Source organism: Zosterops lateralis, assembly GCF_965231275.1.
Source record: "Zosterops lateralis genome assembly, chromosome: W".
In the NCBI taxonomy this organism is placed as follows: domain Eukaryota; kingdom Metazoa; phylum Chordata; class Aves; order Passeriformes; family Zosteropidae; genus Zosterops; species Zosterops lateralis.
In genome coordinates, this window is record NC_139801.1 from 18,459,514 (window position 1) to 18,483,895 (window position 24,382).

The 24,382-nt window shown below is 43.0% G+C and overlaps 1 protein-coding gene across 1 annotated transcript in view; it reads left to right on the forward strand.

Annotated features, from left to right (window-relative positions):
* The window catches only part of LOC310922088 (connector enhancer of kinase suppressor of ras 2-like), a gene marked incomplete at its 5' end in the record, with an annotated part of 327,314 nt that overhangs the window by 287,244 nt on the left and 15,688 nt on the right, over positions 1–24,382 (forward strand). The window contains 5 exons of the mRNA XM_083882408.1: positions 11,765–11,813; positions 13,896–13,944; positions 15,001–15,176; positions 16,581–16,654; positions 23,834–23,905. Coding sequence (XP_083738534.1) covers positions 11,765–11,813; positions 13,896–13,944; positions 15,001–15,176; positions 16,581–16,654; positions 23,834–23,905 — 420 coding nt within the window. The remainder of the gene's footprint in view (positions 1–11,764; positions 11,814–13,895; positions 13,945–15,000; positions 15,177–16,580; positions 16,655–23,833; positions 23,906–24,382) is intronic.

A 24,382-nucleotide genomic window follows, 5' to 3' on the forward strand; every position in this document is an offset into this window, starting at 1 on the left:
CTGTACATCAGGCAAATCCCCGTAAGTGGCCGGTCAACCTGGGCCCAGGTTCCAGTTACTACTTACTGCCAGGATTCAGACACACAGTGTGCGACTCACCCATACACCCTATTGTTAAGTTCCTCGCACTTTGGAACTTCCCTAACTCACTCTCCTGCACCTGGACAGCGTCTTTTGGGCACCCTCGACCAGTTCTACCTCTCCGTACCCGGTAGCATACACCTCTCTTGGGTACCCCCGACCAGTACGACACCCTCAAACCCGGAAAGCGCACCCAAAAGACCCCCAACCAATGCAGACTCTCCACACTCGGAAAGCGCACCCCTCTCCTGGGCACCCCCAACCAGTGTGACCTCTCCTGTACCCCGTCAGTTACCTCCAGCTAGTAACCTTGGCCAGTACCCCTTGCTCTCCCCACACCCTGCAGGCCCTGGGGGCAGCCTAGCCTTCCTAGCCACCCCTCTAACCTGTGCCGATGTGGTGCGTGCCTCACACATTCATCCCTGGCCTCCCCGCACGCTTGAGGTGACCTGGGCAGTTTACCCCTACAGGTCTAGAGGGAAACCTATAGCACCACTCACCCTATGATGTGCCACTCACTCCTTAAGCAGCCTCCGCACATCAGGAGGAGGGCACCTAAGCCCCTGGAGATGTCTCACTCGCTTCCTCCTTTTCCCCGGCTGGGCCCCTTTCGGGAGTCCAAGCCCACAGTACTCAGGAGTCTGCAGTCGCTCGGGGGTCTGGCCTCCCTCTCACACACTCGCTCATCTCCACTCCCGCCACTGGGTATATACTTACCTGATGCTCCTCAATGGTGTCCCTCGAGGCTAGCATGCTTTGTCGTCTTCTTGGTCCAGGAAGCCAGCTGTCCAGGAGATCCAAGGTCGGGCGGTGCCTTCCCGTCCTGGTCCTCTTCTGGGCGTGGCCTATCCCAGGCGAGCTCCCCAAATTGTTAAAAATGGGCAGGAGACAATGTTTTCTCCTTAAAATGCCTTTATTGATCAGCTCTCAAGGGGTAGCTCGAGGGATGGTCTGAGCCGCCGCTGCTCTTCCTGGTCCACCGTTGAAGAGGAGGGGCAATTCGGCTTTGCAGCCTTTGTTACTGCAGAGCCGGGAGTCCGCCCTCACAGATATCCTTGAACTCACTCAGGCCGGCCCGATCCAGGGGTATCCCCCCTTCTCAGGTGCCCTCCAAGTTATAGTGAGATGCAGAAAACTGTCTGCCAACACTTTAGGGCATAGCCAGTTCAGTACTGTCTTTTGTGGGTTTGGATCTTGCGTTGGTTTGTCTCGGATGGGGACTTTCGGTGCCAATTTAGGTCCTGGCTCACAGCGAGGCTTCATGGGGGTTTTCAGTGATTTCCATGGGGTGGTAACTGCAGCAGATGCCAGCAAGAAGTAGACGGGGGGCATGCGGCCGGAAATGCAGGAGGGCATGCAGCTGGAAGGGCCGGTGGTGGCAGGCATGGGGCCGGCAGCGGCGGGGGAGCAGTGGAGACTGACTCAAGGGAGGTAAAGAGTTTTTGAAAAAGAGCATACAGTTCAAAAGGTGAAAAACTGGGGCCTGGAGTACAAACTATTTGGAACATTGATACATTTGCTACACAACAATCAAGAGGATACAATTATTAGTTCTTAAGACTTTAAACTTTCAACATGTAACCAGGAGTCTTAACTTTATTTACTTCAACTTCATTTCACCTTTTGTCTTTACCTCTTGCACCTGAGTTTTGAAAACCTGTTTTCTGTAAATCTGACTGTTTTCATTTAGTCTCCCAACCCCTTTAGAGGTTCTCTTGTCCTGTTCTTCTCTCCCACTTGTTTCTCCTTATTTTCTGCCTGGCTTTGCCCTCCCTCGAGTCCTTCCTGCTTGACTTCTCTGCATCAGAAAGAAACCCCATACCCTTCCCAGAAACAGCCACATGTCTTACCGTTTTCATTTTCTTCTCCACACCCACATTTTGGTGCAGCCACAAGGAAGATCTGCAGAGGAGTCTTTTTTTCTTCTAAACAATTTTGTTCTTCCCAGAGCCAAGGGCGCCTGATTTTTCCCAGTGGGTTTCACATGCTCAGTTTGGCAGGGACATTGAAATGATGGAACCTCCCTGGTGGACAGGACAGGGCACCTGCCAAGAGATGCTTTCCAGGGACATATGACTTGATGAAATTTTGGCCAACTTTCATAGCTTTTATATTCTTTTATAAAAGAATTCTTCTCCCACACATTTTCTATTTCAGGCCCAAAACATGACCATATTATACTTTTTCAATATGTTTAAAAATATTTCGAGAGGCAGAATTATATCACCTTCCTAATAACCTTACTTGAAGTAATTTAAACAGCTTAAACCAAAATAAAATCCATTTCTCAGATATTTAGCCCCTAGAGTTAGGCTTTGGGGACCAGAAGACAAACTGTGTAGATAGATTGACATATGTGGGTGAAATATCTTTATCTTCAATGACTGAAAGAGGGGAAATTTAGGTTGGATGTAAAGAAATTCTTCCCTGTGAGGGTGGGGAGGCCCTGGCACAGGGTGCCCAGAGAAGCTGTGGCTGCCCCATCCCTGGAAGTGTCCAAGGCCAGGTTGGATGGGGCTTGGAGCAGCCTGGGATAGTGGAAGATGTCCCTGCCTGTGGCAGGGGTGGAATGAGGTGGGATTTAAGGTCCCTTCCAACCCAAACCATCCTGTGACTCTGTGATTTTAACGTACAGGGACCTGTTATAAATGAGACAGCTGGATTTGCAAAAATAAAATTAAAAAACATAATTTATTTTTTGCGTAACAGCGAACACGGAAAACCATGATAAAAAGGCAGCTCCGATCCCGGGTCGGCAACTGAGTGAACGTATGGACAGGCCTCTATCGCACCAGTCCTCCCCCGTTCACAAATCCCATTTCCAAGAGTCCAGTTTTTATGCAGTTTATTTCCCCCAAGGCTAGATCTTTTGTCCACTATTCTGGGATGATGTATTCTTGAGACTTTTTTTTGAGGCTGTCTCCCTTCTGAATAGGTTTCTGAGCAGAGTCGGTGAGTTGATTATTTTTTCCGGGAAGGCTGCATTGGGTGGGTTGAGTAGTTGAGTCTTATGTGGTTTCGCTCTTCCTTGATTAATCATTGTCAATGGCCCATCTCCAGGGCCGGGAATGTTCTTTCAGGTGTTGATTTCCATTATTCTCTTGCTGGAGACACCCAACCTGAAATGCAAGCCTAGTTTTCCCAGAACTGGTGCTTATTCATTATTTTATTTCAGCACGAATTATCAAATGCAGTACATTCCCTATAACAGACCTATACAGCTTCTGTGATATTTATTATTGCCTCCTTTGTTTTAAAAAAGCCAAGGAGAAGGAAGTTGTTTCTTGCAGGTAGTAGAACGTCCCCCAGGCTGCAGGGAACACATGCTGGAAACTCCAGCAGCTTTGTGAGAGCTACGAGGCTGCAGGATGTCCCTGTGAACATGGACCTTTTTTAACTCATTTGCTAAGTAGAATGTAGAGTAAGCCTGGCAGCTCTGCCACAGCCTGAAGAAGAGCAGAAATGAGGGATCTCTGCCTTACAACTCTGGGTTCTTCCAAACTCTTGGCACCTGAACACCTCACACCTGGCCCAGCTCTGTGCACAGGGCAGGACTTCCACCAGCATCCCTCGGTACAAGGCACTGTCCATCACTCACAGACCTGCCCTGGCTGGCAGATAAATCTGAGCTCTCCTAACAGCTCCTGTGGCTGGAGGTTGTGACCTCACTCCTGAGCAGGAGTCGTGACTTAGGAAGTTGCAGCTGAAGGTGGAATCCCTGGATGCATGGGTGCACTGAGGTTTTAGGAGGGCAAGCTGAGCTGCCTGTCCCTGAGCAGCAGCTGATTTGTTCCCCTGTTTACCAGGAGCCTTTGCCCTGTTGGAGGTTGTTTCACAGATGATGAGGAGGTAACAGGCACCCAGTGAGGAATCACGGCTGAGCTTTCCCGCAGACAAATGCCTGACTCTGTGCTTAGCAGGGCTCTCTGTGATCTTTGATCTTCATTTCACTTGAGGAGAAGTTTTTTTCCAGTCATAGGAAGCCTCAATACCTGTGGATTCTGGCCACAGGTGTGTCATGTAACTGTGACATCCCTGTGGAGACCTGGGTGCAGATCTCTGCTTCACTCAGCAGCCAGGCCTGCAAGGGGGAGAGAGGCAGAAAAACTGCATCATTCACATGTGGCACAGCTGCTACTCGAATAAACACTTTTTCTGAATATTTACTTAGCTTTCATGTGGAAACACTGCTCAAGTTCATTCTCATAACACATTTTGTCTTTGTAAATAATACTTAAAGAATATTCTAATCACGGTCAGAGTGGTGTGCCTTGGAAATGTTTTTGTTGTTGTAGTTAATGCCGGAGAGATCAGAAGAGATGAACATTTTAAAAATAACTTTCAATCTTGACATTTTTCTGTCAACGTTCCATGTTCAGCTGCACCTGTACTGCAGAGGCTGCAGAGATTTACAGGTGCACCTGAGTTGCTCAAAGCATCAACAGCCCAGAGCAGAGACCTGAGCCAGGGATTTCAAACCTCACTACAAAATACTCAGTAATTAATCTGCAGTGAGAATTTACTCGTTGTAACAAGAATATATTATATAAGAGATGGAAGTTCTAGTAACCTAAATGTAAATCATGGATCCAGATGAGGTGATTAAAAAGGCATTCCTGTGACCAGGTAAATAAATCCAAAATGCTACATGTGTATATGTCCTGGGTTGCAGTGTAGGATGTACACAAAGTATTTATTCTATCACCATCTTCATGAACTGTTGAAACCAGGTGGGGCAGTGTTCTTCTCAGGCCCCCTTCCTTTGGGCTATCTCCTGCTAATGGCCCATCAATGCCTTGCCACATGACTCACAGGTAACTCCCTCCAGGAGTTATCTCTGTTTAATGGGCCATCAAGGACCCACTTCACAACTCATCATCCCATTGTGAGATGCTCTGCCCAGGGGGAGGAGCCAAGCATTCTCACCTGGATATAATCTGGGATTTCGGACAGTACAAGAAGCCCTTACCCACTGGATTCCCAGAGGACCAGAGCTACCAGACCTTTCTACAGGATCACTGCTTCAGGAAGATCACCTCACCTGGACTGCTTCCACCATCCTGCTCAGGTTGTATTCTGACTGTGTCAGTGGTCCTTTGTGTTATTGCATTTATTTTATTTTATTTTTACCTGTTAACCTTTCTTCTTATTAAATTGTATCTCTGACTTGGAGCCTCTCACTTGTTTCGCTTTCAAACCACGACATATTTTTTGGTGCCCAACGTGGGGCACGAGGCACTGAAAAAAGTCAGAATTACAGTTTTGTATTGAAGAAGACACCTGTTTGCTATGATGCTCAACATGCTTACATGTGTCTTATACCTATCTCTCTATATTTTTCCACACATGGGGCACTATCTGCCGGTCTTAATGCTCCTGCGTAGACCAGGGTATGGTACTAAAATTGCCTTATTGGTCTATTATGTCCATTGCTTGATAAACTCCAAGGCAATGAACAGCATTCAAAATATATACCCAGTTTTGGATTCGTTTTCGGATCTAGGATGCTACATCTGGGGCCTCAACAATCTTACCCAGCCCCTGTGGGGAGGAGTAAAGAATGATTTTTTCCAGCTTTTCAGGCATAACACAGCAGTTTTTGAAAATATTGAGTACCCTCTTGATACCAAGGACAATATGATGTTGTTAGTCCTGCTTTGTCTTCTCTGCACAGCCCGTACCATGCTTAGGATCAAAACACTACATGGTGTGATGCAGCATGTTCGTAAGGAAGAGGAAGAGGGAAAGAGAAGCAAAGAAACAACATCAGCGTCTACACAGACTGTCACAGAGGAGAAGGGAACCAAAGGCAAGGCAACAGTGTCCTCATCTACACAGACCATTGCAGAGGAGAAAGAAGCCAAAAGTGAATTAACAGTGTCCACGTCTACACAGACCATCGCAGAGGAGAAGGGAACCAAAGGTGCCGTCAGCATCTCCACACAAACCGTCACTGAACTGGAACAAACTAAACCAGTAGCAGTTGCCACCACTCAGAAGAAGAAGTCAAGAAGCAAATCAGTCCACATAGTGACTGACGAGGATGCAGCAGGACCTTCGCAGCCAGCAGAAGAGACAGAGATAGAGATCATCACTCGCTCTCTATTCCTGGGTGAGTTGCGTGACCTGCGAAGGGAATTCACCCACCAGACCAACGAGTCCATCCTGACTGGGCTGCTCCGCATCTGGGACGCTGCAGCCAATGACACCATTCTGGATGGAATTGAGGCCAGGCAACTGGGATCGCTGTCCCGGGATGTGGTCATTGACCAGGGGATTGGGAAAACCCAAGAACCTCTCAGCCTCTGGCAGCGACTGCTAACAAGTGTGAAAGACAGATACCTTTGTAAAGAAGACCTCCAAGTGCACCAAGGCAAATGGAGCACAATAGAACAAGGTATCCAACGCCTGAGGGAATTGGCTGTGCTGGAGATCATTTTTTCAGAAAACGAGAGATTTCTTAAAAGCCCAGATGATGTCCAGTGCACATCACGGATGTGGTTGAGAATTGCACAGCTTGGACCAGAGATGTACTCACATTACCTGGCAACTGCAATGGAGGGAAGGTGAGGACAAGGTGGGTGTCTTGGCTAATAAATTAAGAATTTATGAGGACACTGTCACCGCCCCAGTTCGTACCCATGTCTCATCTTTGGAAACAAGACTGGCTGAGCAAGTCCAGAGCTTGATTGAAGAAGGCCATCAGAAACTGAAAAAAGAACTTAAGGAAGAAATTTAGTATATCTCACCAGAGCCGACGAGAGTCTCTGCCATTAGGAGCAGGCGTCCCCCAGCCAGGGAGAGAGGATACACACCGTGGGGTAACCTCTGGTCTTTTCTTCGAGAGCATGGAGAAGACATGAAGATGTGGGATGGAAAACCCACTTCCTCCTTAGCAGCCCGGGTACGTGAACTGAAAAGAGGAACACCTACCACAAGAAGCCCATCTAGGATCAAGGTTGCCCCAGTCTCTCAGAACTCCAGACGGTACAGGAATGATGATATGACTGATCCTCTGGAAGGGACCTCAGAAACATACGTACAGGAGGAGAACAATGTATGCCATGACCAGGAATATGGAGGCCCTGCCTCTAGCCAGGAAGAGGAAAGGGACAATCGGATCTACTGGACTGTGTGGATCCGATGGCCTGGCACATCTGACCCACAAGAATATACGGCGTTGGTTGACACTGGGGCCCAATGTACCCTGATGCCATCAAGGTATGTAGGAACAGAATCTATCTCTATTTCTGGGGTGACAGGAGGGTCCCAGGAACTGACTGTATTAGAGGCTCAAGTGAGTTTAACTGGAAACGAGTGGCAAAAACACCAGAGGCCCCATGCATTCCCGGCATAGGCTATCTCAGGAATGGATATTTCAAAGACCCGAAAGGATATCGTTGGGCTTTTGAGATAGCCGCAGTTGAGAAAGAAAACATCAGACAGTTGAATACTTTGCCTGGTCTCTCAGATGACCCCTCTGCTGTGGGACTGCTGAGAGTCGAAGAACAACAGGTACCAACTGCCACAACAACAGTACACCGCCGCCAATATCGCACTGACAGAGACTCTGTGATTCCCATACATGAAATGATTCATAAACTGGAGAGCCAAGGGGTGGTCAGTAAGACTCATTCACCTTTCAACAGCCCAATATGGCCTGTGCGTAAGTCCAGTGGAGAATGGAGACTGACGGTGGATTACCGTGCTCTGAATGAAGTCACGCCACCACTGAGCGCTGCTGCGCCAGACATGTTAGAGCTTCAATACGAGCTGGAGTCCAAGGCAGCAAAGTGGTATGCGACCATTGATATTGCCAATACCTTCTTCTCCATTCCTTTGGCAGCACAGTGCAGGCCCCAGTTTGCTTTCACCTGGAGGGGCGTGCAGTACACCTGGAACCGACTGCCCCAGGGGTGGAAACACAGCCCCACCATCTCCCATGGGCTGATCCAGGCTGCACTGGAGAAGGGGGAGGCTCCAGAACATCTGCAGTACATCGACAACATCATAATATGGGGGAACACTCCAGGGGAGGTCTTTGAGAAAGGAGAGAAGATTATCCAAATTCTGTTGAAAGCTGGTTTTGCCATTAAACGAAGTAAGGTTAAGGGACTGGCTCAAGAAATCCAGTTCCTGGGAGTCAAGTGGCAAGATGGACATCGCCAAATCCCCACAGAGATAATAAACAAGATCACTGCCATGTCCCCACCTACCAACAAGAAGGAAACACAAGCTTTCCTAGGTGCCATAGGCTTCTGGAGGATGCACATTCCTGAGTACAGTCAGATTGTGAGCCCTCTCTACCTGATTACCCCGCAAGAAGAATGATTTCCACTGGGGCCCTGAACAGCAACAAGCCTTTGTTCAGATCAAGCAAGAGATTGCTCACGCAGTAGCCCTTGGCCCAGTCAGGACGTGACCAAATGTGAAGAATGTGCTTTACTCCGCAGCCGGGAACAATGGTCTGTCCTGGAGCCTGTGGCAGAAGGTGCCTGGGGAGACTCGAGGCCGACCATTGGGATTCGGGAGACGAAGATACAGAGGCTCCGAAGCCAACTACACTCCCACAGGGATGGAGATCTTGGCCTCCTATGAAGGAGTTCAAGCTGCCACAGAAGTGATTGGCACTGAAACACAGCTGCTTCTGGCACCCCGATTACCAGTGCTGGGGTGGATGTTTAAGGGAAAGGTTCCCTCCACGCATCACGCCACTGACACCACATGGAGCAAATGGATTGCTCCCATCACACAGCACGCCCGTATTGGAAACCCAAATCGCCCTGGGATTCTGGAAGTTATAACAAACTGGCCGGAAGGTGAGAATTTTGGATTATCGTCTGAAGAAGAAGAAAAGCAAGTAACACGTGCCGAAAAAGCCCCACCATATAATGAGCTACCAGAGACTGAAAGATGATACGCTCTCTTCACTGATGGCTCCTGCCGAATTGTAGGCACTAACCGGAAATGGAAGGCTGTAGTTTGGAGCCCCACACGACAAGTTGCACAGGCTACTGAGGGACAAGGTGGGTCGAGTCAGGTTGCAGAGCTTAAAGCTGTCCAGCTGGCTTTGGATATTGCTGAACGAGAGAAATGGCCGAGGCTCTATCTCTACACTGACTCGTGGATGGTAGCTAATGCTCTGTGGGGATGGCTGAATCGCTGGAAAAAGGCCAACTGGCAGCGCAGAGGAAAACCCATCTGGGTCGCTGACATTTGGCAGGACATCGCTGCCCGAGTAGAGAGACTGACCGTGAAGGTTCGACACGTGGACGCGCACGTACCCAAGAGCCGGGCTAATGAGGAGCATCGCAACAATGAGCAGGTGGACAGAGCTGCCAAAGTGAAAGTATCACAGGTGGATCTAGACTGGCAGCACAAGGGAAAACTGTTCCTAGCTCATTGGGCCCATGATGCCTCTGGTCATCAAGGAAGAGATGCGACATACCGATGGGCCCGTGACCGAGGGGTGGACCTTACTATGGACAGCATCTCACAGGTCATCCACAACTGTGAGACCTGTGCTGCAATCAAACAGGCCAAGCAAGTGAAGCCTCTGTGGTATGGTGGACGATGGCTGAAGTACAGGTATGGGGAAGCCTGGCAAATTGACTACATCACCCTTCCCCAAACCCGCCAAGGAAAGCGCTACGTGCGGACCATGGTGGAAGCCACCACTGGATGGCTGGAAACCTACCCTGTGCCTCGTGCCACTGCCTGGAACACCATCCTGGGCCTGGAAAAACAAGTCCTGTGGAGACACGGCACCCCTGAGAGAATTGAGTCGGACAATGGGACCCATTTCAAAAACAGCCTTATAAACACCTGGGCTAGAGAACACGGTATTGAATGGATATATCACATTCCTTATCACGCACCAGCTGCCGGAAAAGTTGAACGGTGCAATGGACTACTAAAGACTGCCCTGAAGGCACTTGGCGGGGGGAACTTCAAGTATTGGGAAATGAACTTAGCCAAAGCTACCTGGATGGTCAACACCCGAGGGTCTATTAATCGAGGTGGTCCTGCCCAGTCTGAACCCTTGCACACAGTGGATGGAGATAAAGTCCCTGCAGTAGATATGAAAGGCATTTTAGGGAAAACTGTTTGGATTAATCCCACCTCAGGAAAAGGCAGACCCATCCGTGGGATTGTCTTTGCTCAAGGACCTGGTCACACTTGGTGGGTAATGCAGAAAGATGGGGAAAGCCATTGTGTACCACAGGGAGACTTAATTTTAAGTGAGAACAGTGTGTAACATTTTATTCTCTATGTGTATGCATATCTTTGTAAGAATATATTGATTTGGATATGATGTAGATGGTAATAGAATAAGGGGTGGATTGTGTCCTGGGTTGCAGTGTAGGATGTACACAACGTATTTATTCTATCACCATCTTCATGAACTGTTAAACAAGTGGGGCAGTGCTTTACTGTTCCCAAGCCCCTGCCTTTGGGGTGTCTTCTGCTAATGGCCCATCAATGCCTTGCCCATGACTCACAGGTAACTCCCTCCAGGAGTTATCTCGGTTTAATGGGCCATCAAGGACCCACTTCACAACTCCTCATCCCATTGCGAGATGCTCTGCCCAGGGGGAGGAGCCAAGCATTCTCACCTGGATATAAGCTGGTATGTGGGACAGTGCAAGCAGCCCTTACCTACTGGATTCCCAGAGGACCAGAGCTACCAGACCTTTCTACAGGATCACTGCTTCAGGAAGAGCACCTCACCTGGACTGCTTCCACCATCCTGCTCAGGTTGTATTCTGACTCTGTCAGTGATCCTTTGTGTTATTGCATTTATTTTATTTTTTTTTTACCTGTTAACCTTTCTTCTTATTAAATTGTATCTCTGACTTGGAGCCTCTCACTTGTTTTGCTTTCAAACCACAACAGTATATTAATCCAAGTTCTGAAAAAACGATAAAAGGGAATCTTGCCTATTAACTTTCATGAATTTAATTTCAATATTATGTGTTCCATCCCTTCACTGCAGGCTGGAAATTTCCTTTGCCTCAGGACTATAGATGTTTCTAACTCACAATGCAGAAGTTGTTTCTACTGGTAAATTTGATTTCTCCTAAAAATGGAAATCTTCAAATGAGAAAATCCCACTTCCTGCCTCACTGACTTAAAAGAATTGTTGTTATTATGACCAACAGAATTTGGCAATATATTAAAAATGTGCACAATCCTTTTATTCCTTTTTAATTTTTCTCCTGGATTGCTTTCCAGTTTCTTCATTCTGTTTCTATTTACATGACATATACAAAAACATCCACAGTGGTAAGGATTTTCCTTTTCTTGACTTTTGAGAGCATGAAGGGGAATTGTGTCTTTAAGAATTTCTGTGCCATATCAGAAGAATCTGACCCTGATTTAGTGTCTTATTTCCATCATGGCCAATACTGTTTGCACTGGATGAGGGATGGCCTCTGGTGCTGCTGCCCTACTTTGTTCTTCCAGTCTTTACAGAACTCACATACATCAGAGATAGTATTTTTGCATTTTAAAGTGTCAATTCTTGGTATCTGTGGCATCCTGTAGCAAAAACTTGCAGAACTTTGTGCTGCAGGATGCTGTGGTTATATTTAGAAATCCACAGAGTGTCTGTAAGCACTATGTAATCAGTTTCAGTTTTTTTTCCTGTGGTTATTTGACATCTTTCTTCTGTCTGTCCTAGATATGCAAGTTCTGCCATTGACCATCCAGGAAATACATCCATGAGGAAGGTAATGATTTATAAATGTGCTTTAAATGAGCAAAAAACTCCTCAGCTGTTCAATTCATTGCCATATTTTAAAAAGATACTTAAGATATCCCCAACCTTGAAAGAACTGAAAACAAAAATCTAGGAATAATTTCCATGTTGAGGAAACTGGCTGCTGCAACCATAGCAGATCAGTGTGTCTGCAGTACTTTTAGTCAAGTTTAGGAATTTAGGAATTCAGTTACGTTTAGGAACCTTAGTGTGTGTTCTGAAGTATGTGATGGTTTGGGGAGGAGAATTGCACACCACTTTGGGCTGGAAGGCACTTTTGGAGGGAGGCTTACCCTGAAGGTAAAGAAAAGCTTTAAAACTCTTAGAATATTTAAATAGTACCAATATTATGATAGGGAGGTTGGAGATTAAGATTTTCAATTTTTTTTGTGGTACTAACTTTGAGGTGCTCCGTTTTCAATGGAAAATAGCTGAAAAAAGTATTTTATTATTTAGCATTTTACAATTATTTCATACAAAGGACAAACAACCAAACCTTCATTTGTAGAATGTCAGTTCTTCATTCTCACTTATCACTTTTTACACTGATTAGGTTGGACAGGGCTTGTACCAACCTGGTCTATGGAAGGTGCGTGCCCCTGCCCATGGCAGAGGGTGGAATGGGATGAGCTTTAAGGTCCCTCCCAACCCAAACTTTTCTGTGGCTGCAATGACTCAGTTCTAAATAGCTTTCCATAAAAACTCCTGAGGTTAAAACCAGTGGAGGTACAAGCAACCTGTTTTACTTTTCATTTAGTGTTTCTGTGACAGCACTTCTTCTACCCTCTGATTACACTGAGATCTCCTTAATTTACCTCCATGTAGCATCCATTCAATTATAGCACTTTTTTTCATTTCCACTGTGCTGGGTTTGGGTGGAGGTGGCAGGGTGTGCACTCTGACTCTGGCCCTGTGTTGTGGTTTCGAGGTAAGAATTGAAATGCTGACAGCTCCAGTGAGTTCTCCATCATCTGTCTGTCTCCCATAGCAACTCAGTCATTTGGAGTTGTGAGTTCTGTTTCCTGGTGTTTGCCACCAAGTTAATTATATTATAGTGGTTCTTTTATCTCTCAGAATGTGGAGCTTGAATTTTTAGGTTAGCTTTCCCTGCCAGAATTACCATGTTTTGTGGAACATTCCTGTCTTGGGACTGGATGGGAGGACAGGCTGAGGTCAGGAGAGCACAGAGAGCTGGTGCCCTCTGAGCCAGCTCCCTCAGGAGTCAGGAGCTGCTGATCTCTGGAGTCCCCACAAAACCTTCCACTTGTGAAGGGCTAAATCCCACCAGATTTACAAACAGGGCTGTGGATGTCCAAACCCACTCCTCCTTCTGCTACTTTCAATTAAAATAAATCTTTGTCTCTCTGGAGCTGGAGTCTTGTTTTCACCTGATTATTTTCTAGAGTTCTTAAACATTTGTACATTGGAGGCAAATCCTTACCAGTTTTTGAGTGCTATCCCTGGTTTTGGGTTTAAATAAAGAGATGCTTTTAGGATGGGGTTTTTTTTCAGAATCTGTAGCAATTTTCTAATGCTGCCACAAAAGAAAAAAGGATTTCTTTTTTCTCCTGAGACTTATTCTGTCAACCACCAACCCAAAAAACTTGTTTCTGTGGTGGGAAGAGTGTGATTTTGACACATAATTGAGCTCAGCATTTTGTATTTGTGGTGAATATTTCTTTTTGAATGCATATTTTTATAATTATTTTGTTGATGCAACAAGCTTCAAATACCTGTCAGTTTATCAGCTCATTCATGGGAGTTTATACCTTTAGTTTTCAAACTACTGCACAGCTATTCATGCAAAGAATCCTTGATGGTTTCATTGCAATTGTAATTAATATTCTTTAAAGTGATTTTAATTTGCAGATTTAGCAGAGTTTTGTTTTCTTTATGATGTTGAGGTAAGTAGTAAGAGAAAAATGACAGAAGGGAGATCCTGTGATCACTGATGCTGTGATAACCCTGGAGAGGGGAGTGAATGAAAGCTCTTACATCTTACTGCTGTTACTTGCACTGGTGTTTCATAATTTATTTATTTTTTTCCTTACAGTCATTCCATTACACTTCCCTCAGGGTAAAAAGCAAAAGATGGTCAAAAGGTAATGTCTTTTAGTTAACATTTTGAAACTAGAAAATGAGGCTCCTTCTCTGATAATAAGTGATCTGTATCAAAAGTTCAACTTGATTCAAATTTTTCTAAATTTGATAGTAAGCAAAAAAGGAAAATACCAAATTAAAATACCAAAATAAATGTTTTATATTTATAATATTGCTTGGGTGGGCGGTAAAATTTCCTCTTCCTTATGGAAGAAGGCAAGGAGCATTTATGAGCAAATGGATGAGAACTTGCTTGTGGAACACTGCAGAGCAAAGGATGGTGTTTTAAATTCTCTAAATTTATTCCCTGTTTCACAGCTGTAGGACAAATGTAATTCTTGTAGCATCATAAACTTGATTTTTCACAGAAAAAAAAGTCTGATATGTTAAGGAGATTTCCTACAGAGTTTTTTTTCAGGAAAATAAATTATACCATATTTATTTAAAAAAATGAGGTTATTAATATTTACAAGGCAATCCAAGCCTTTCAATTGGGATTCATTGAAATAACACCAAGAAAAAGAAAAACAACCCCATTCCTGGTGCTGTGCCTCTAACAGGATGCTGTAAAGTCAAAATATTATTGTTCACTTCAGGATAAAAATCACATAAGCATGTGCACTGTTATGGAAGTGAACAATCTTTCTTTTTTTATTGTTTATAAAAACTGGGTTTAAAAATTCCCTTAATTTGACAGGGCTTCTGCTGCTAAAGGGAAGATATACAGAAAAAAGTAGTGTTTGCATCTGTGTACAGATTGCGTCATACTCTGAGTTCCTGACTGAGGCTAAATAAATACATTTTTACTTTGGAATGATGCTGTCCATCTTAATCAGGAAAAAAACAAATCAGCCCTTAGAGGAATCAACCCTCTAGAGATTAAATAAAACATTGAATAAACCAGGCCCTTTTTATTTTGCATTAATGGAGAAACCAAAATTGCAGGGCACTGTTGAATTTGGAAATGGTTCATTCCGAGTCTAGAGAGGATTTGGCTTGGAGGGTTTTTATTTAAAAATGGAACAGTTTTCCCCCCTCTCACCCCGTGGTGTTCCCAGGGAGTTCCCTCTCCAGCGTGAGTAGGAGGCGCATTTCCTGCAAGGACCTGGGGCACGGCGACTGCAAAGGCTGGCTCTGGAAGAAAAAGGATGCCAAAGGTTATTTCACCCAGAAGTGGAAAAAGTACTGGTTCATTCTGAAGGACTCCTCCTTGTACTGGTACACAAACCAGAATGTAAGTACGCACCAAGCTTGGACAAAGTAAAAATGAAACTTTAAGATTTATAATTCTTTTAAAGTCTATTTTTACTGCGTGCTCAGATGAACTGCCACTTTAATTGCTAGGTCTGGGACACTCTGGCTGGAAATATTTCAATTGAAAGTCTTTTTAAAAGTCTCCAAGTCCATGTTCAAGCTTAATAAAATAGCAGATGTTCATGGCAGTCTTTAAGAAATGAATATGTCTGTAGTTAATCCTTTTCCACAGATTTATTTGGACTAACACAGTGTTTACACTCAACCTTCCCCAGTTTCAGTTGGAGGGGGGCTGTGTAAAGCGTGATCATTTGTGTTAGTTAAGCATTCTGTGAAGCAGATGTGAAAATCTGAATTTATAAATCTCTTTATCTAGAAGTTATTTTTATATCGATGTTCCTCTTGCTTTTTGTTGAATTAGTCTGGATTTTGCAGTTTCTCATGTGTAAAATGCTGTTCTTGGTGAAATTTTCCTGAAAACAAATGGGCCTATGCTGGTGCAATCTGTAGGGAAAATAAGAGGGGAGAAGCCCAAAATGGTTCAAAGCTGCTCTTCCATTTGTGTACAGCAGCCCCAGGGCTTGAGCTGAACTCTGCAGCCTACTTTGGTTACTGATCTTTCACTCCACCTCTCCCATTTTCTTCCAGAGGATGAGTTTAGCAGCATAATTCCCCTGAGTTTTTGTGGGTTTTGTAGCCCAAGAGGGTGTTCAGGCTGTGGCTGATCAAGAGGTTTTGTGGTGTTTGACATTTCCCGTGCCAGGTGGGGGGCACTGGCTGTGTCCCCCCGACTCTCAGGCTGTGGCTCAAACCAAGCCATAATTCACTGTACCTTTGCTAATACCTTTCAAAAACCTGCCTGGTGTTAATATGTCTTCCTGCGTTTCCTGCTGAATTGCTTCAAAATAAGCAAAAAGTGACAGGATACATTTCCTGGTTATCTCCCCATTTAATCAGAGGTGACCTCACCAAGGAAGCTTCTCAGGGGCCATCAGCAGGACACCTGGTCTGACAACTGTGACTTTAAAGAGAGGCATCCACCAAACAGCTGTAAAATGGAGATTTATGGTGAAGAATCTGAGAGCGCTCCTCTGTTTAGGTGCTATGTTTGGGGCTGAAAGGTTTTCTGTGACCATCACCAAAAGGGGATTGAGATGGCTGTGCCTCCTTTGAGAAATTATCAGTTTAGTTACCTCATAGAGGTTATTTACATTGTGTGATGAATTGAATCCATTTAATAATAAAAACAGTACGTGCAAAATACATTCAGTATTTCCTTTGACTGGGTAGTTGTTCTTTGTATAAAACCCAAACAGCTGCTGCTCATTTCTCTCCTTTAATTCTGTGTTCCTTTTCAACATCTTTATTTTTTCTCATTTAATAGGATGAAAAAGCAGAAGGATTCATTAGTTTACCTGAGTTCAGGATAGACAGAGCAAATGAATGCAGACGAAAACAGTAAGTAATGTGTCAATTATGTTTATAAAGGATTACTCTTGGAAGTTTGCTATACATAGTACTGAACACTTGCAAAGTCCAGAGAAGGAAGTTACTGAGAAAAAAACCTTGAAATCTGTAGATATAACATCATGGATCCACTTAAGCTTTAGTATTTCTCTTTATTATAAAAGATGCAATGTAATGTAAATTCCATTTACTGGATTAAAATGGATAACTCTTTAGCCAGCTTGTCCAGTTACAGCTTCGGTTAAATAAGTAAATCAAAAAGCTATGAATACTTTAGTAAAGAGATAAAACTTTCTCAGGTTCAGTAGGGCTGTATTTTTCCACAGCAAATAGCATAACAAATATCATACCAGGGGATGACAAATATAATATTAATTTTCTCTTTTATGGAGGAAGCTTTTCATACCCAATATTGTGTTGTTCTCAGCTGCTAAAATATTTAGGTTCCATATGCAAAATGAACTCTGCATTATTGCTTGTGTGCATATTGCTACTTCTACATTCCACTCCACTAAAAAGCATATTGTAAGCTTTCCACAATTAAGGAATATTTAATAACAGACACACATTGGAAACTGCTTCCAAACAGTGTTGGGATTGCAATGAACAGGTTTAACAGAACAATTCCAATGCTTTGAGAGTAGTACTTTGCTTGGATCTCCTGAATTATTTGCATTTGCCTTTGTATGCTTTCCTCCTTTTAACTAAGTATTCTGGATTTTTCCTGTGCCTTTCCAATGACTGAGTGCAGTTTTGGTCTGAGGAAACAAGTCCTACAACTATGAGCACAATAGAATAGAAATATTGAAGATATGAATTACAATAGAGACTGCTCATCAGAAAACCAAACCTCTTCAGTTGCCTGTTCTTGTCTGGGGATATTATACTGTGTCAGAGAAGTACAACACAGTGCAATTTACACTTCTATTTCTCCTTTCAGCTGAGGGTATCACTATAGAAATTAAACATGAACTGAGCACTATAAATACCTCAGAGCGATGAGTAGATATTAATAATGATATTGAAAAAATGCAGGAAAAATAATACTCTTTTGTTAGAATATAAAGCACTTAACAGATTTCAGTGAATTAACCAAGATCAAACAGAAGGTCACTGTGCACAGCTAGAAATAGCTTCCAGAGCTTTCCTCAAAGCATGAGAACACAATCCCTCAGAACTCAGCTTAGAGAAGGATTTCTGTAGGGTATATGCACAGGGAAAAGTCCGATTAACTAAAACTTTGCCCACGACTGAAAGCTGAGAACCTTGAGGCTTTGAATCCTTTCAAAAAGAGGCAGGTCCAGAGGTAAAAGTATAATGAAAATGTTCGTAGTATATTCCCTTTTCTCCTGAGCTGAATTTTCATTTGATTCCTTCCTTCATGGACTACCATTTATATATTTTCCTCATCACAAGAACTGCACCTTACCTTAGCCACTGTTTTACCGGGAAGTGTGCAGTGAAATTCAGTATATCCAGCATGTGGGAATGGGGGCCCTGGCTGTGTCTGGCCAGCTTCAACCCACAGCCCCTGTGAGCACACCTGGAAAACACTCACCTGTCCTTTCCTGGGTTGTCCCACAAGGCCAGGAGTGAGCATCATTCCATTGCCTGGTTCTACTGCAAAGCCAAAATCAGTGTTGGTTTTCCTTCAGCTCTCCCCAGTGCAGAACTAAGAACATTTTGGAACTCAGTTTGGATTTCCCCTCAGATCTCAGAGGGTTATTTATAGAGCTATTGATGTGAAATGCTCAAACCCTTTTGAAACTAAAGGATTTGAAGGCTTACTGGGATAATTAATGGATTTCTCTCTCCCACTGTTCTGTGGGATGAGGAGTTCTGCTCCCCAGCCTGGCTGTTCCTGATGTCCATGGCTCACAGTGATGGAATAGCCTTAAGAAAGTTTTCACAAGAATATAGATAATTGAATGCATAATTCGGTATGGTTTGATGATTTGCCTCAGTAATGCATTTAATGAAGGTACCCTGATTATTACAGGAACCGTGGCATTATCTGAGGCTGCTTCAGCTCTCTGGGCTATAGCTGGATGTGCAATGACCTTGTCCCTGTGAAAGGAGGCTTTTTGCATTGCCACTGAAAAACTTTCCACTGCTTTTAGGCAACACCTGCATCCTCCTGATTAAAAGTGATCATAGACTATGAGAAATTATAGTTATTTGAGTTTGTATGCTGAGGCATGACATGAATATAGTGTTATTTTCAAAGATACTGATAATTATAATGCCCCATGATGACGCTGATCCCCAAGTATAAAGATTAATTGAGCCACAGGTATAATTAGTCCTTATCAACTGGTGCTTTGCCTGAACCTTCAACAATTTCCTCCTAGTGAAAATTTTCATTGCCTAGTTAATGCAAATTTGGGTCTTAAATTTATCAAGGATATGCCACAGTTTCGTCACTTCATATTGCAAGTGTGCTGTCAGAGCTCTATACAGATGTCACTGTAGTACAGACAGACATGAAGGTACAGCTTAAATGTTACTACAGTTTCATAATTTTATGACTTCTGAAAAGAACTTGACAGTCTTTGCAGACAACAAAGCCCCCTTGAGCCACCAGAAGGCCTCCACAGGGAAGAAACTTCCTGGGCTGTGTTAACTGGAGTGCAGCCAATGGAATGAAGGGATTGTTCTTTAAACTGGCACTCACTATACCACATCTTGATTATTGCAGCCAGTCTGGGGCCCTCCAAACCAAGCCAAACGTAAATATATAGATATAATTCCTCTAAATTATTCACATCTATACATCTCAAATTGTTCCCCTGGAGACTCCAGTTCCTAATGCTAGAAATGTATCTAAACACTTCCCTAATAATAATCTTAGTGTTATAAATGAGACAGCTGGATTTGAAAAATAAAAAAAATAAAATTTGTTTTCGCATAACAGTGAACTCAGAAAGCCACGACAAAAGGACAGTCCTGATCCTGAGATCGACACTGGGTGAACTTTGGACTGGCCTCTATCACACCAGTCCCCCCTCCTTCACAAATCCCTCCACCAAAAGTGCAGTTTATATACAGTTTATTCTCCCCGAGGCAGGGTTTCTTTGTCCACCTTTGCTCAGATTGTATATTCATGCGTCTTCTTTTAGGACTCCAGTTCTCCTGAATAGTTTTCCGGGCAGAGGAGGGGAGGAGCTAGGCGTCCTGTCATTGATGCATATCTGATCTCAATCATGTAGGCGTAACCTAGACTGAGCATCTTTGATTACCCATCTCCGTGGCTGCAACTCCTTTTCTTTTGCAAATTCTGTGGTCTCTTGTCCCCTTACAGATGTAAATCAACTTTCTTGGTATCTGCTTGTGTTTTCTTATTTTTATATTCCTTAATTTCTAGCACGAATTATTTTATACAGACATTCCCCCATAACATTAGTGACCGTGCTGGGATGAAGATAGATTTATTGTTGTGTGTTGCAGCCCTGACACAGAACTGCAAAGCATTTAAATCACAAGTTTGCACAGAATTGGGATCTCTATTTCCTAGCAATAAAGATTTCTTTTCTCCAGTCTGCAGATACCTAACAGTGCAATACATTATTGCAGCTTTAATGTTCACTATCTCAGGAAATTATCACAGTATCAGACAGAAAGATCTTAAGGAACATTCATATAGTAACCAATTAGAGCTGTTTGCAGGGACCTGGCATGTGAGAACTCCTTTGTCAAAGCAACTGGACTGGCAGCATTTAACTGATTTACCCTGAAAAAATTCTTGCTCTTTCTGCCTTCTATGACACGTTCACAAGTTCTGTAACAGCTGAGCCAGTACCCCTTCAGACAATGCCTGACCTGTTGCATACTCCTGATTTCACCTCTCTGTGCCTTAACTGAGGCAGGGTTCCTGTGAGAATGTAAAATATTCTAATAATCACAGGATCACAGCCTCGTTTGGGTTGAAAGTGTTATAAATGAAACAGACAGATTTGAAAAATAAAATTTAAAAAACCCAAAGTTTATTTTCATGTAACGGTAAATTTGGAAAGCCACGATAAAAGGACAGTCCCGATCCCGGGATTGACACTGGGTGGAACGTATGGACAGGCCTCTATCGCACCTATCCTTCCCCGTTCACAAATCTCAGCACCAAGGGTCCAGTTTTTATACTGTTTATTTTCCCCAAGGCTGGGTTCCTTTGTCCACTTTTGCTCGGATTGTGTATTCTTCAGTTTTCTTTTTAGGCAGTTTTTCTTTTGAATAGTTTTCTGGGCAGAGCCTGATGAATTGATGAATTTTATGAGAAGGTTGCGTTGAGTCTTATCTGATTCGGAGAATCCTTGATTAATCACCGTTAATGGCACATCTCCAGGGTGGGACCTTCTTTTCAAGTGTTGATTCCTATTATCCTTTTGATGGAGCCACTCATCCTGGAATGCAAACCTAGTTTCCCGGAATCGGTATTTGTTCATTGCTTTTATTTATAATTTATTTTAGCACAAATTATTTAATGCAGTATGTTCCCCATAACAAAAGGGACCTTAAAGATCATCCCATTCCAGACCCTACGTTGGCAGGGACACCTTCCACTAGAAAATGATCCACTAATCATAGATTTTATCACATTACAGGAGCACAGTGGAGCCAAATCAAACTCTGTTCATCACACTAACTTCTACCCATTAACATTGACTTGAAACCCCAATGCTGGCATTTGAATGCGTGTATGTATTTAAATTTCCTGTTGTGATAAATGTGACATTGGGTAAAAATTCGTGATAAAAGAATATAGCAAGAAATGTTAGATTGGTGTCAATATAAAATATGAAAAAGTATGGTCCGTAGAAATTATTCCCCCGCCAGGCTTCCACCGTCCTCAATCCTGAGGACGAAGAGAACAGGACAAGGACCATTACGAGAAACAAAGACACTAGCCAACCCAGATAAGAATCGGCATCGCAACCCAGACAGTGAAATTCCTCTCCAAATGAAAAAGAGAATTCTCCGCCGAGGAATACACATTGAAATAAACATGGGCCAGCGAGCTCCATCCGCATGTGAAAGGATCTTCCCGGAATACGGTCTGCAGAGTCCGACAAATCCGGGAAGGCCATCGAAAAGAAATTTGGACTATTTGGCCCATCCTGGACACCTGGACTGCCTCAGGGCAGAAAAATCCTATAAAACGGTGGACTGAGAATCGTTCGGGATGGATTTGGGCGACCTGTACCCTGGTGTGCAGACCCCTCATCCACCCGGCGCGGCGCTGCTAATTTCCTATTTTGTGGTTTTCTCTTTTATTGGTGATTGGTATCGTGTTATTAATAAATTGTTTCTTTGTTAATCCGATATTTGCCATTGCATTTATAACACTGTCTAGAAAAATAATCCTATTTACAAGCAGAAACTCCATCATGTAATATTCTTTCAGGATTAGCCAAGAGGGTTAGGATCTTTAGACTCACCACCTTATCCTCTCCAATCCTAGCCAATCCCACTGGGAGATGGTTGGGCAAGTGGAGCAGGAGGAGGTACAGATGCTGCAGAGTTCAGACCAACAGTAGAACTGTGCAGGAGTGTTTGTTTAGTCATTATTTTCTATTTCAAGCATCAAAAATGTAGCAGTGTAAGGAATTTCTGTTGAAAGTACAGTATTTGCTAATCTCTGTGCAATTAAAGATGTGCCATGTAGTGCTCTAATTCACATGTCTAAAGACACACAAAACTATTTCACCTTTCTTACCCACAGCTGCTTCCATAGAAGCAGTTAGAGTTGCTGGTACTCAGCTGGCATATGGGGATCAAAAAGTTCTACATTAAAAGCAGGAGACTAAGAATGATAAGAATTCTTGACACTAAAATCATATCATACCAATCAGTTAAAAGAAAGCATAAATTTGATCAGACCATACTTAAAACTGCATTTATATAATGATCAAAAGAGAGATAATTAACAAGCCTATGCCATCTAGTAAGCACCACAGATCCCTGTGTGGGATTTCACAGTCGTTCACTGCTTTTATTTGCAAAGTACCAGTAGCCAGGGCAGTAAGGCTCTCCAGTGGAAATTATCACTGTCCAGATGCCAAAATAACACTTAAATACCTCTACAGTCTCCTTTTATGGAATTTAATATTTAATGAAAACCCTCTGTGCAAAGATAACCTTACCCTTTATATCCCTAATCTCATGAAAAATGAAACTGCACAGAAATAAAACTCTGCTGTAGGACATTTGTTAGGAGAGCTGTTGCTGGATGCATTTGTATTAATTATATATATTTTTAAAATCACTGTGCCCATGTGAAGCTTCTTCAGCTTTCATCTTGTCTTTGAAAACTGCAATGTCATAGTAATTAATAAAACATTCATTTGCATTTAAGCTATTGATAGTGGAAATGTTGCATCACAGGTTCTTCATAATTCCATGTGTAATGATTCCTAATCTAATTCTTACATCTGCTAATCACCATATAAATGTCAGTATTTTAACATAAATGTTATGAATGATAGTGTGGTATTTTTTTTAACATTTGCCAGCTAATCAAATTAATAGTCTTTAATGCTGGGAACTCCTTTTCATTATACCCACACAAAAAAATTGTAAAAACTGTTGATTATTGTTCTTAGCAGCTTTCAACTGCTCAGCTGAGGGAGAGCCCAGGGATTAGACCACATAAAAGCATTAATAAAAAGCATTTTATGTGAATTATAATCACCCATGCCATCTGATTATCTATTATTCCAGTGATTTCTAGCTCAACTTGGCAGCCCTCTGCATTTCTTTTTGTAGAACATAAAACAGTCATCTAAATACATAAGAAGAGGGGGGGACATCAAACATTTATTCCTTTAGTTGATCTTTGGAATACAACTAAAATGTATTTGAATATACTCAATAAATCTTTCAAATTCACCCAAGAATTTTTTAGATATAGAACATCAGTGGTTATCCAAAGGATTTATATTTTTAAGTCATTCAAGGGCTTTTGAAATTTTTGCAAAGTATGAGGGTCACAAATGTAGATGAAATCAGATCAGGGAGAACCCATCTATAAATTTAGTCAGCAAAATTCAGACTGAAGATGAGAAATGCCTATGAAACCTGTAACATGCTGAAGAATTGTAGAGCAGGACAGTCTGGTGTATTTGTAAGCAAATTGTTTGAAAGAAAAGGTGGTTTTTATTCTTTGTGCTCTTTTTATAGTGCCTTCAAAGCATGTCACCCCAAAATAAAGAGCTTCTACTTCGCAACCGACTGCCTTGAAGAGATGAACAGGTGAGTTATGTGTCTTCTTCACTGTGGGATGTTCTTTATCCTGGTGCTTCAATATTTCGTCTAACACAGGAATAGACTCCTGGAACCTGATGGAATGCTGGCTCCTGGTGTTCTCAGGAATTAGCCTTCCATTAATTTCAGTAAATACATTACATTCTGTGGCTTACTTTGCCAGCATTTCCTGCCATGACACATCTTAGTTCTGCAAAGGAAAGTTACTTGTATTGGTCTTATCTGTGTTAATTAGAATTTTTTCTTTTGTTAATGGGCTCAAGGTTCATCACCCTTGTGGTGATTTGTAGGTAAAGGCTGGAAGTCTTAGTGGGATCAGTGTTTCTGGTATAATAAACAGTGCACCTACACCAAAGCTTGTAAGAGTACACCCAGGTGGTGGGGTGTGCGTATATATATATATATATATATATATATATATATTCTCCTTCCAATCCCAAGAACAACTCCCAACAACACAGAATA